The sequence below is a fragment of the Triturus cristatus genome, chromosome 9 (genome assembly GCF_964204655.1).
Source record: "Triturus cristatus chromosome 9, aTriCri1.1, whole genome shotgun sequence".
NCBI lineage: Eukaryota > Metazoa > Chordata > Amphibia > Caudata > Salamandridae > Triturus > Triturus cristatus.
Window position 1 is genome coordinate 41,765,543 of NC_140592.1, and position 12,784 is coordinate 41,778,326.

General features: G+C 47.9%; 1 protein-coding gene across 3 annotated transcripts in view; it reads right to left on the reverse strand.

Moving 5' to 3' along the window:
• Window positions 1-1,291: 1,291 nt before the first annotated feature.
• The window catches only part of WDR6 (WD repeat domain 6), a 78,037-nt gene continuing 66,544 nt past the window's right edge, over window positions 1,292-12,784 (reverse strand). For all 3 annotated transcript variants that reach the window (XM_085624350.1, XM_085624349.1, XM_085624348.1), the window contains exon 7: window positions 1,292-2,393. In XM_085624350.1, the coding sequence (XP_085480476.1) occupies window positions 1,891-2,393 (503 nt within the window). In that variant the 3' untranslated portion in view covers window positions 1,292-1,890. The remainder of the gene's footprint in view (window positions 2,394-12,784) is intronic.

The window sequence follows — 12,784 nt, forward strand, 5'->3', positions numbered from 1 at the left end:
TTCATGCTTATCTTCCACAAACAGTCTCTTCTTCCCACAAGAAGCACAAGATCTGAATAAAGCTTTCTTCTCCTTTTCTGACATTCTGTCACAAAAGATGGCAATAAAGATAACCAAAAGTAAACTTCTGATAAACTGAGCAGAGCTCAGTGGAGACTCCCTAGCACAACGTGCGGTAGAAAAATCTGAGGCTCTGAGCTCTCTCAGGAAGGTTCCAGAGGGTGAGGCTGTGCTGATTGGTCCTGGCAAAAGTTTGGGCTCTTTTACACAAAGAGGGTGATATACTACAAAATGAGATGAGGCCTAGGCCTATTTTTTCTCTTTTGTTTCTATGGTTATACATATGTATATATATATATATTTTTTGTTACCGAGGCTCCCATTCCGACGACGGGGAATGATACAAAGCATGAGAATCTATGAAAGTTCCAATACTGGGGTAAATAGGATTCCAGAAGTCCCTTTTAGGTGCAAGAACCAGTAATAATACAATACGCATATACCCACCTCTCATAAGGCCACGAAAAGCCCTTAGCCAATCCTGAGCACTCCAGGTCCCTAGAAATAATGGACCAAAACCAACACGCTGTAAGCCCGCAAGCAGCACCACAGAGCTAGAGACCCACCTTGTCAATTTCACAAGCTCTAGGGGCGGGCCAAGCCAGAAGACAGCATTCCCAGGAGACACCGTCACCCCAGTAACAAGCACACAGCAGTAATAGGCACCACAGACCTACGGCTCGGCTGTAGGAAAGAGAAGCCGGCAAGATCCCCAGCCGACGAACAGCAGGCAGCCTGGCATCCCCCACACACTCACCTGAAGTTCACCATCAAGCCTCCCTGCTGCATGCCGGCGAAGGTGGTCGAAATCAGCATGGCGCAATCCGGTCCTCGCGAACTCCCCAACCCTGCGTGCATCACGTGGTCGGGACGCAGCCGCAGTGTAATGCTGGAGCACGCTCACTGCGTGTGCCCATAGTTGTGTAATGGACATAAAAAAGGAACAGGAGGTATGTAGGGGGAATGAATTTTATAAGTTGGAAAAGTGTGTGATTGGAGTTACAGGGGCCTCACTGCATACGTCAGCACGGCATGAGGGACGAAGGGGTAATAGATGTGAGGACAACAGAGTTGGAAACTGTAGGAGAAGCAAGGGTGTTGTAGCAGAAAGGCAATGAGCAGGCTCAACCTGTTAGTTGGGTCTCATCCAACGCCTACATCTTTGCACGTATGAACATAACTTACTCAAAATTAAAGGTAGAGAAATTAAATATGTCACCCTCTTGCAGCCTTTAAAAAATGAATCAGTTAAAGAATTATTTATTTATGCACGAAAGTGTTCTTTCACTTTCTAAGTTAAAACTGGCATGTTTCCATACGATATCTCTTCTTGCAATTTCCGATTCTTGATAACGATCACAAATAGTAGTCTTTTCTCCTAATCTCATGTGATCACCACACACGCAACCACTTCTGAATGTTGGCCACAGACGATGCAGTAAAAATACACCTCGCCATGTTCTTCCCAACCGTTCAACTCAACAAAATCGGCGATGTGGCAGAACACGAATCATACCCTTCTACCAGATACGGAGTGATCACAGTTTGGCTCACCATACAAGTACCCACTTTTGGACCACAGGCATAGAATACACAGTCAAACTGCAGTTCTCGTTCCCAACAATCCAGCTTCGTTATATCAGTGAAGTAGCAGAAAATATGAATCGTAGCCTTATCCCTGATCCGGGGTTATCATATCTTCGCTCACTGAACAGCGACCTTTTAAGGCCTTAGCCACACAAGGCCCAATAGTAGTGCAGCTCTCCATCTCCTTCCCCACAGTCCACCTCTGCGACATCATTGAAGTAGCAGAACACATAAATCATCACCTTATCCCTGATCCAGTGAAATCATATCTTGGCTGGCTGCACAAGTGACCACTTCAAGGCCTTGGCCACAGAAAACACAGTAATAGAATAGCTCGTTCTCTCCTTCCCAACAGTCCAGCTCAGCAACATCGGCGACATGGCAGAACCTGCTTCGGAGGAAACGCAGTCCATCATCTCCCACCTGCCACAGCGTCAGACGCTGGTCCACAGAGATGGAGACCAGCAGGTCAGGTCGTAAGACTCGGAGCCCAGTGATGTGTGCTGCATGAGCAGAAGGCACGCAGAACTTCTTCAATACACAGATGCAGGGTTCCGGCATGGACTCTTTTTGAACATGTGCATCAGGTGAACCAGTGGTCTGTTCTATTGAGATGAGGCAGACATGCAAGGAGTTGTCATCACCCCCGCTGGCTACGAGGTAGCGTCCAGTCTCAGTTTCTCTGATGTGGAGGCTATTTATGCCAGACTGGTGAGCAGAGACTGTCAAACATGGAACCCCAAGATCTGTGAAACGACAAAACAAACAACATCAGTGATGCAGAGCAGGGAAAACCCTTTTTTCACAAATAAAATCAGTGCCACAACAGCGGCACAAGGGACAGCAGACACGGGCAGCGTTTTTTGTGCAGCAGATATGCTGAACTCCTATTTTTGAAGTTGATTTCATATGCGATAATGAAGAAAATGGCAGTTCAGTGAATTAAAATATTTTCCCACAGTCACATCATTTGAAACCAGTTTATGGGTCAAGAGCATACTAAATAGGTCAATTTTATGATTTTTTCAGCCTGTCCTTGGACTGGTACTGTGATCTGTACTCACCGGCATAGAAACATGCGACTGGCACCTTGGCCTTTCAACCAAAGGCCAAAAGTGGAAGTGCTTGGAGACATATTAAACATCAGTATTAAGCGCGGTCTATGAATAGACTGGCACGGACATCAGGAGAGGCCCGTGCAGGTAAGAGCGGTGGGGCAGGTTGTGGGGGGAATCAACAGACAACGAGTAAAAATTAAATAAATAATGTTCCCTCATCGTCGTCTGTAGAGTTCCCCCCACCCCGCCCCCCAGTGAGATGCACTTCTAACTAGGGGTATGTGCATGTGGTCAGGCAATATGCCGCCACACTCACAGTGCAAGAGAGCTCATTGCCAAAGAGTACTGAACCATTGTCCCATGCTGCATGTTGTGGTGGAAGAGAGCCAAGTGTTAATGGCAGGTGAAAAGATAGGTGAAGAGGGCTAACCCAAGGCTCCTCTATGTATGTATATAGGTATGCACTTGGTATTCATAAGTTAGTAGAAAAGACTAGCAAAATAAGTAGAGCCTAAAAACTGGGGCGTGTATTATTGCTTCCTCCCTCATCTATAATGTCCAGCGCAGTCTATTCACATACAGCGCTTAATACTGGTGTTTAATATGTCTCAAAGCGCTTCCACTTTTGGCAGATAAGAGCAAAGAAGCAAAAGGACAAGTAGTGATTTACTAGAATCACATAATGTGGGGAAGTTGAGATTATACATTTAGTGACTTGGCTCTGTCTATTAAGCAAACTTTGCTGGTATCTGAAGAGAGTGGTGGCGTGCAAAGCCCCTTCCGAAGGAATGAATGGCTTAAGCCCTCCACCACTATCTAGCCCCTACGTAAAGCACCTCCAGACATTTCAGGCAGGGACAAAATAAAATACAAGGCTCCAGCACTGAGGCACCAGGAAACAGTTGGATTTATGTACATTAACTTGCCTAAGCCCCACCACTCTGAAGACAGGACTTAGGGACTCCCACCAACTGATTTGTCCCACCACAGCAGCTGATCACAAGCTGAAGCTTCCTAAAGTTCTGCATGTAATCTCAAAGTGGTTCCATGGTGTATCTTTACATTTTTGGGGTGACCTCAGAAGAGGCAAGAGTCCCTCTCAACATCAGAGATTGGTATTAACTGCGCTAAAATACTCAATGTGCTGAATTAAAGGGGATGTGCTAAGCTTTGGCGTCAGTGTTTTTGGTATTACTTTTTTAGGTCTAGCTTCACAGCACAGCTGTTACAGACCATATGTGATCAACGGTGAGAGAGGGGATTAGGTGCCCACTTGTTGGATTGCCTTCGCATACAGCATCTGATTGGGCAGTAGCTGAGCGCTTTCACTGAAAAAGAGTGCTCGTATTGCACATTTTGTCTCGTGGGAAAGCTTATGCTCAATGCAGCAGGACTAAGTTGGTGGCAATCCAATGATCAAGTTTACAGGCCTGGTCTGTTTATTATGAAAAGTTGTGGTAAAGGCAACAGGCCTAACATATTTATTTTGAAATGCACATTTTAAAGTCAGCATGGATTTAAAGGTAGATTGGTAATACTCTCTATTAAAGCTTGCAGAGAGGTATTTAGCGGCACGGAAAGGTAAGGGTTATTCTTTAGTAATGGTTACCTGCTCTGACAAACTGTGGCGAGAGAAGAGGAGAAGATATGGACTATGATCGTTCTTGTTGGCCCTCTTAGGAGATGTAGTATTTGCTTTGCCAACTGAAATGCTGTATACAATTGTGATTTTTGATTGTATGTTTGTTATGACTATGTCCGATGGTCGCCTTGTAGGGAAAGCTTATGCTCAATATCGTAGGCTTTAGCTGGTTATGGTGACAAGCCAATGATAAAGGCTGTAGGCCTGACTGGGTCACGGGGAAAAGCTATATCCAATACCATAAGTCTGATCTGTTTATTATGACAGGTCCAGACAGAGGCAGCAGGCCTGGCTTATCTACTTTGAAAAGCGTATATTAAAGCCATTAGCCATTAAAGGTGGAAGGTTATCACAATGTGTTACACAAAATCTCACACATTGTTGTAGTAGACAAGGATGTTCCAGTCACCTGTTTGACAAACCCTTTGGTAATAGAATTTCACTGTGACGACACTTGGTAGGCCCACTTGTTTGGGTGTGGTTTTGCTAGCTGCAATTTTGTACATATGTGTCATTTTATAAATGTATGCATGATGGTTACCAGCTGATACGCTATGCAGTAGGCCTGTGTTGGGTATAGTGACAAGCGAATGGTAAGGCGATATGCGCTACTGGTTCGTTGGAAAAAGTTATGGCAGACTCAATAGGTTGGATCGGTTTATTATGAAAATTATGATAAAGCCAGGAGGCCTCACTTACTTATTGTGCACCGTATGTCTTACAAGCAATAGACTTAAAGGACAGATTTTTATTACACCGTGCTAAAACCTGTAGCTATGTATTTAGTGTTATGGAATTTCACAGATTACCATAGTAGGCAGTCGCTTTGGTGTTGGTGACCTTCTTGAACAAACTGGGGGACAGAAGAGTTGCACTATGAAAATCCTTATTACGCCCTCTTACTAGGGAATTTAAATAGTTTTGCCACTGTAATTGTGTATTCATTTGAAATGTATTAGAGTACACCCGATGGTAGGCTTGTGAAAAGCCTTAAACTCTACACATCAGGCCCGAGTTGGTTGTGGTGTGAAGTCTTTAAGCCTCAATGGTTATTTGTCAAAAGTTATTTCAGATGCCACAGGTATGATCTGTTTATAACGTAACGTTTCGGCACAGGCAGGAGGCCTGCTTTATTTATAAGGAAACCTATATGTTAAAGCCAAAAGGCATTTATCAATGGACTACAGCATCATGTTAAAGCTTGCAGGCATATTTTGTGAAATGAAATCTCACAGGCAAGGATTTTGATGTTGATTATCCATTTTGACTCACCCTGGGGGATAGATTTGCATTGTAATCATTCTTGCAAGAATCTTTTGGAAAGCCCGACAGGTTAAGTTGTCTGTCAGGATCTTGTAATAGAAAAGACATTACAAATACGTATGTACATATCCATTCCATCCAGAAGAGCATGCAGCATGGGTCAAAGGGTAAACCCACTTCTCCCACTGGCGCTCCGGCTTGGAGTGATGGCATTTGTCTGATAACATGTGCACATCTGCCTGAAAGGAATATGCTACTTACCAGTCACGAGTTCGGTGACTCCTCCTTCGGTCCGTACTGTGCATGGGCTTCGGCTCCATCCTCAGATTGTTTTTCGCCAGCAGGGAAATGATGGAGCGTAGTAATAACAGTGAGAAACCCATGTGTGTTGTATCTAAATAAGATAGACTGGAACGGATACAGGTAGCCGGGGAGGCGGGTGGGCGTGTACAACTCTGCAGCTCTACATGCCAAGAACAGATGCATACTGGTAAGTAGCATATTCCGTTCGAGGCATATGAGCTGCAGATTGTACACTTTGCATAGATTATATAGCAGTACCCAACCTTAGCGGCGACCACGGTATCCGTTGCAGCGGTTTGAAATAGTGTCTTTAGTACAGCCTGGCCCACCCTAGCTTGTTGCTTGGAGTGCACGTCTACACAGTAATGTTTTGTGAAGGTGTGCGGTGTTGACCATGTGGCTGCTTTGCAGATGTCATCTAAGGGTATGTTCCCTAGAAAAGCCATAGAAGCCCCTAACTTTCTTGTAGAGTGGGCTTTAGGTGGAACAGATAATGTTCTTTTTGCCTTTTGATAGCAAATTTGTATGCACTTTACAATCCACCTAGCTATCCCTGATTTAGAGATGGGGTTGCCTTTATGCGGTGGAGAGAAGGAGACAAACAATTGTTTAGTCTTCCTGAAAGGTTGCGTTCTTTGTATGTAGTACAGTAAAGCCCTCTTAACATCAAGTGTATGTAGAGCCCTTTCCACAACAGATTGAGGTTGCGAGAAAAAACAGGTAATTCCACCGATTGATTGAGATGGAAGGGGGAAATGACCTTGGGCAGAAATTTTGGGTTCGTACGAAGTATCACTTTGCTGTGATGTATTTGTAAGAAGGGTTCCTGTATAGTGAACGCTTGTATTTCACTAACCCTTCTAAGGGAAGTGATAGCTACTAGAAAAGCTGTTTTCCAGGTGAGGAACTGTAGCTCACATTTATGCAGTGGTTCGAAGGGCGGACCCATTAGCCTTGTAAGAACTACATTTAGATTCCATACAGGAGAAGGTGGTGGCCTGGGTGGAATTATGCGTTTAAGGCCTTCCATAAAGGCTTTAATAGCGGGCACCCTGAACAGTGATAAATGCTGTCTGTTTTGCAGGTAAGCAGCAATCGCTGCCAGGTGTAGGCGTATGGAAGAATATGCCAGGTTACACCTTTGAAGATGGAGTAGATAGCATATAATGTGTTGTATGGATGCATCTAAAGGGCTGATTGTATTGTTACGGCAGTAAACAACAAATCTCTTCCACTTTGCGGCATAGCATGCTCGAGTGGTAGGACATCTGGCTTCCTTGATAATATTCATGCAGTCAGGGGGAAGGTTAAGGTACCCAAATTCTAAGATTTCAGGAGCTAGATCGCAAGGTTGAGCTGAGCTGGGTCCGGGTGTCTGATTTCTCCATGGTCCTGAGTTAGGAGGCATGGGGACAGGTGCAGTTTTTGATGTGGTACCACTGATAGCTGTAATAGTGTGGCGTACCACGGCTGTCTGGCCCATGTTGGGGCTACCAGAATGAGCGTGAGGGAGTGCTGTTGCAGTTTCCTGACCACTAATGGAATTAGTGGGAGAGGTGGAAAGGCGTATGCAAATCTGCCTGACCAGTTCATCCATATCGCATTGCCTTTGGACAATGGGTGTGGGTATCTGGCGGCGAAGCTTGGGCATTTTTTGTTTTCGTGGGTGGCGAAGAGGTCTATCTGAGGATGCCCCCACTTGTGGAAGAATGGGCGAAGAACTTGTGGATGCAGTTCCCATTCGTGTATTTGTTGCGTTTGTCTGCTGAGCAGATCTGCCATGGTGATTTGTATGCCTGGGACGTGCTGTGCCAGGAGAAAGATGTTTTGTGGAATTGCCCATCTCCATATGCTCTGGGCTAAGCGGGAGAGCTGGGGAGAGTGTGTCCCACCCTGTTTTTGAATATAATACATTGCAGTCATATTGTCTGTGCGAATGAGGACTGCTTTGGCTGAAATCTGTTTCTGAAAGGATTTTAGGGCTAGAAAGATCGCCAAGAGCTCCAGATGGTTGATGTGGAGCGATTTTTGCTGTGGCGTCCATAGACCTTGCATTGTGAGGTGTAGGAGGTGCGCTCCCCAGCCGGAGGGCGATGCGTCCGCTGTTAGAATCACCTGAGGAACCGGGTCCAGGAACGGCCGCCCTTTGGAAAGGTTTGTGGTGTTCCACCACTGCAGAGAGTGATGGGTGCGGCCGTCCACCAACACCAGATCCGTCAGCTGTCCCTGGGCCTGGTTCCACTGTCGTGCTAGGCACTCTTGGAGTGGACGCATGTGGAGTCTTGCATGGGGCACTATGAAAATGCAAGATGCCATCATCCCTATTAGCTTCATGAACACTCTCGCTGGGAGAGAGTGCTGAGCAATGAACGTTTGGCGCAAGGCTTGTATGCTTGCAATCCTGGCTGAATTGGGATAGGCTATACCTTTGGAGGTGTCTATAGTGGCCCCGAGATATTGCTTTGTGTGAGATGGTATGAGGTGGGACTTTTGGTAGTTCACCGTGAAGCCTAGCTGGTGGAGCAGTTGGATGGTGCTGTTTGTATGTTGCACACATTGGTCGTAGGACGCGGCTTTTATCAGCCAGTCGTCTAAGTAAGGGAAGACGTGAATATGTTGACGTCTGAGGTGTGCTGCTACTACCGCTAGGCATTTGGTAAACACCCGTGGTGCGGTGGTGACCCCGAAGGGGAGAACCGTGAATTGGTAATGCTGACCGTCCACCACAAACCTGAGGTACTTCCTGTGAGAAGGGTGTATTGGAATATGAAAGTATGCGTCTTTCAGATCCAAGGTAGTGAGAAAGTCTCCCTGACAGAGGAGTGGGAGGACTTGTTGTAGGGTGACCATGTGGAAATGGTCTGAATGTATGTATGCATTTAGAGGCCGAAGGTCCAGAATGGGCCGCAGGGTCCCGTCTTTTTTCGGTATTAGAAAATACAGAGAGTAGACCCCTAAATTTTGCTGATTGACGGGGACCTGCTCTATAGCGTGTTTTTGGAGGAGGGAGATCACCTCCTGTTTGAGCAGTGTGGAATGTTCCTGTGACATTGGACGGTGCCTTGGTCTGGTAGATGTTAGCTCGAGACAGTACCCTGACCGAACAATTTGGGTCACCCATTTGTCCGATGTTATGGACTCCCAGGTGTGAATAAAGTGTCGCAGTCTGCCCCCGACCGGAGTGGGATGGTCTGGGGGGAGCGAGGGGAAGTCATTGTGCGGTCGGTGTGGCAGAACGGGTGGTGTTGGTTTTGCCCCTGCCCTTATTGTTGTTGCCCCTGTATCCACCCCTCTGGTAGCCCTTTGAGAAGGTATTTTGAGGAGGGGACTTGTAGGAGGTAGAGGCGCTATCGGTGGAGTAGCCTCTGCCTGTGCTACGAAAGGACGAACGTCGAAAGGAGCGTCTAGGGGTCTGGGATTGTAATGCCCTCATAGACTTTGCTGTGTCCGTGTCGTTTTCATTTTTTCTAATGCTTCGTCCACCTTTGGCCCAAATAGGTGTTGTTGGTCAAAGGGGTGATTTAATATGGATGCCTGGACTTCTGGCTTGAACCCTGAGATCCTGAGCCAGGCATGATGGCGAAGCAGGACACTAATATTTATAGCTCTAGAAGCAGTGTCCGCTGCATCGAGGGCACATTTAATGGAGGTGTTAGTAATGAGCTTTCCCTCCTGTATTAGGTCATGAGCTTTACGTTTGTGTTTCTCCGGGAGGTGTTGCATAAGAGCCTCAAGCTCATCGTAATGTGCTCTGTCATAACGCGCAAGCAGCGCCTGTGTATTCGCAATGCGCCAGATGTTTGCGGCTTGCGAGGCAGTGCGTTTACCAGATGCATCTAAGAGTTTTGATTCCTTATCTGGCGGTGGAGCCTCACCTGAGGACTGGGAGTTAGACCGCTTTCTAGCCGTGGACACAACTAGGGAATCTAAGGGAGCAGGGCCCTTAATGTATGTAGGATCTGTGGGCGCTGCTTTGTACTTTTTTTCTATTCTGGGGTTTAAGACCCTGGCCCTGACAGGGTCTTTGAACACCTCTGCAGCATGTTTGGTAACACCCTTAACCCCTTCCCCGCTCATGACGGAACCGTTCCGTCATGAGCCACGGTTGCCGTGTGCTCATGACGGAACGGTTCCGTCATGACAATCCTGTTGGCGGCCGCTCCGCCTGCGCGGCGCTGTTTCCCCGCCTGTGCGAGGCGACAACGCAAATGGGCGGAGTCATGACAGAACCGTTCCGTCATGAGCACAGCTCAACTGTGGCTCATGACGGAGCGGCTCCGTCATGAGCACAGGCCCACCGCGCTGCCCCCCTGCCCCCCCCAGCGCTGCAGCGGAATGTCCGCAGCAGCGAAGGGGTTAAGCATGGGCAAGATGGCTGTGGACTTATCCTGAATATCAAATGTATCCAGTAAGAAGTCGTCTTCCACTGGTTCGCTATGTAGTTCCACCCCATGATAGTGTGCTGCTCTCTGCACTAAGTGGTGAAACCCTAGTGAGTCCTCCGGGGGAGATGGCCTGGATGGGTAGAGGTCATCTTGAGGCACATCTGGTATGTCAGGGTTTTGGTAATCCTCCCATGGGTCTGGGGTCCCCGGGGGTGTGGGGTCCATTGGGGCGTCCGCTGGATCATAATCTGGATCCCCGTAATCCGGTTCTGGGGACGGGGTTGGGGAGTGATGAGGCAAGGGTGGCGGAGACCTGGGAGGGAGAGGAGGTGGAAGAGGTGGAGGAGGAGGAGGAGGTGGAGGAGGTGGTGGGGAGGGCACTCTGAGAGGAGATGTGGCAGAGTCCTTCCGTTTGGGCGGTGGAGGAGGAGCTGGTGTGTCAAGACGTCTTTTCTTGAGAGACAAAATCAATAGCCCAGTCTTTGGATCCTTTGATAAGGTTTTTTGAGAAGGATCAGGTGTAAAAAGGTCCGTTGGCGCCGAATTGTCCGCTGGCGCCGATGTTTTCGGAGCCGAGGACTTGGGTGGTTTCTCTGCGCCATGCTTTTTTGGAACCTCTGGTTTTTTCGGCGTCGAGGTAGGCTTCGACGCAGGAGCGTCGGTGCCGAGGGATTTATGCTTGTGTTTCGTTGGCACCGAGAGTCCAGGCTTCGGCACCGGTGGCTTCGGAGTCGAGCTGGGCGTCACTTTCTTCGGTGCCGAACGGTGTTTATCGGCACCAGGAGTAGGCTGGCTCGAGCCCGAGCTGCCGTGAGACTTGTGATGCTTCGACACCGGGCCCGAAGGTGGGGTGATAGAAGCTGCATGTTTGGTTTTCCCTAGGCCCGAAGGCGAAGGTGTAACCTGAGTCTCTTTGGATGAGGGTGGGAGGGGGTAGAGTACTCACGACCCTCTGCGCCGGTGTGATGTCCTCCAGGTCGGAGTCGTCGGCCTCGGAAGCGCTGACGATGTCTTCCTCCTGCTCGGTGTGTTGTTGCCCCGAAGCTCCGGTGTCGTCTCCGAAGATGTCCGGTGGAGCCGTGGTCGATGAGTGCGCCATGGTGCGTCGAGCTCTTCGATCCCGGATGGTCTTTTTTGATCGAAAAGACTTGCAGGCGGGGCAGTCTCTGGCCTCGTGTTCTGGAGAGAGGCAAAGGTTACACACCTGATGGAGGTCGGTGTGGGGAAATTTAGACCCACATTTTGGGCACTTTTTGAACGGAGTCCTTTCCATCGGCCGGGACCGGAGTCGAGGAGGGCCCGAAGGCCGGTGCCGATGTGTGGAATCGAGAAAAGCGCCTCTACGAGAGATGAAGAAGATGAAGAAACTCGATGAACGAGGATTTTCCGTCGAGGCTGGAACCATAAAAGTTCGAAGCCGGAGCACGAAGTATCAAATCCGAGCCCGATGGCGGAAAAAAACAATCTGAGGATGGAGCCGAAGCCCATGCGCAGTACGGACCGAAGGAGGAGTCACCGAACTCGTGACTTCCAAAGACTGTCCAAAGAACAAAAACAAACTGCAAACATCCGGGCCCAACACCAGATGGCGATCTATGCAAAGTGTACAATCTGCAGCTCATATGCCTCGAACATGAGCATTCCTCAGTGTCAGGCCTGAAGCGCCAGTGATCATCCCCTATTAATGGTCCCCTTCCATTTCTTTCTCTTTTTTATTGTCATTTTTAAAACTTTGAATGGTCTTTGGGGGGAACTCTCTCGTTTGGGTCCTGAGTAACATAGATATAGTGCAGGCCCTGACACCAAGTGAAATAGATTAACTAGTCCTTTCGTAATCGCAGAGACTACCATGGACTAGAGACAGGATCGAGGAAGGGCGGCAACAGATGTTCAAACCAAAGGATCCATCAACGAGCCCCATGCAGACCTTAATTCAAAGAGAGAAACCATTCCAGCATCGGTCAGCTTCGTCTAGTCTAAATTACTGGGAGTGTATGAAAGAGTAACCGGCATCGAGAGTACAAGCAGTGCTTAATTTGAGCCGATGGTTTCCGGTGCTCAGCACCTGCACTTTATTGTCAACACCGACACTTATGACAGTCTGCCATATGGTGGCACTGTTAATGTAATTTAGAGATTAGCAGAACAGTTGTTTATTAATTAAATATACATTAAAACTACTGATATCTGCCACCAAGGCCATTCCTATAGCTTTTGGGGCCTGAAATAGTCTGAAACGTCACGCTTGCAGGAGTGTGATGGTTAGTGGTTATGTAGGTACTGTCGTTGCAGCACTGGCAGGGGCAATGGGTGGTTCAAGCTGCAGCGGTCTCCTGATGAGGGCCCTGGCACTTATTATTTTACAAGTTGAGCACTGAGTACACATTGGAGATCCAATTTAAAAAAGTGTATGCGAATAGTTGGAAAGGAGAGATAGTCACCTGACAAACCTGGTGTACAGGCTGTTTAGGAAAGGCAGGGTGGAG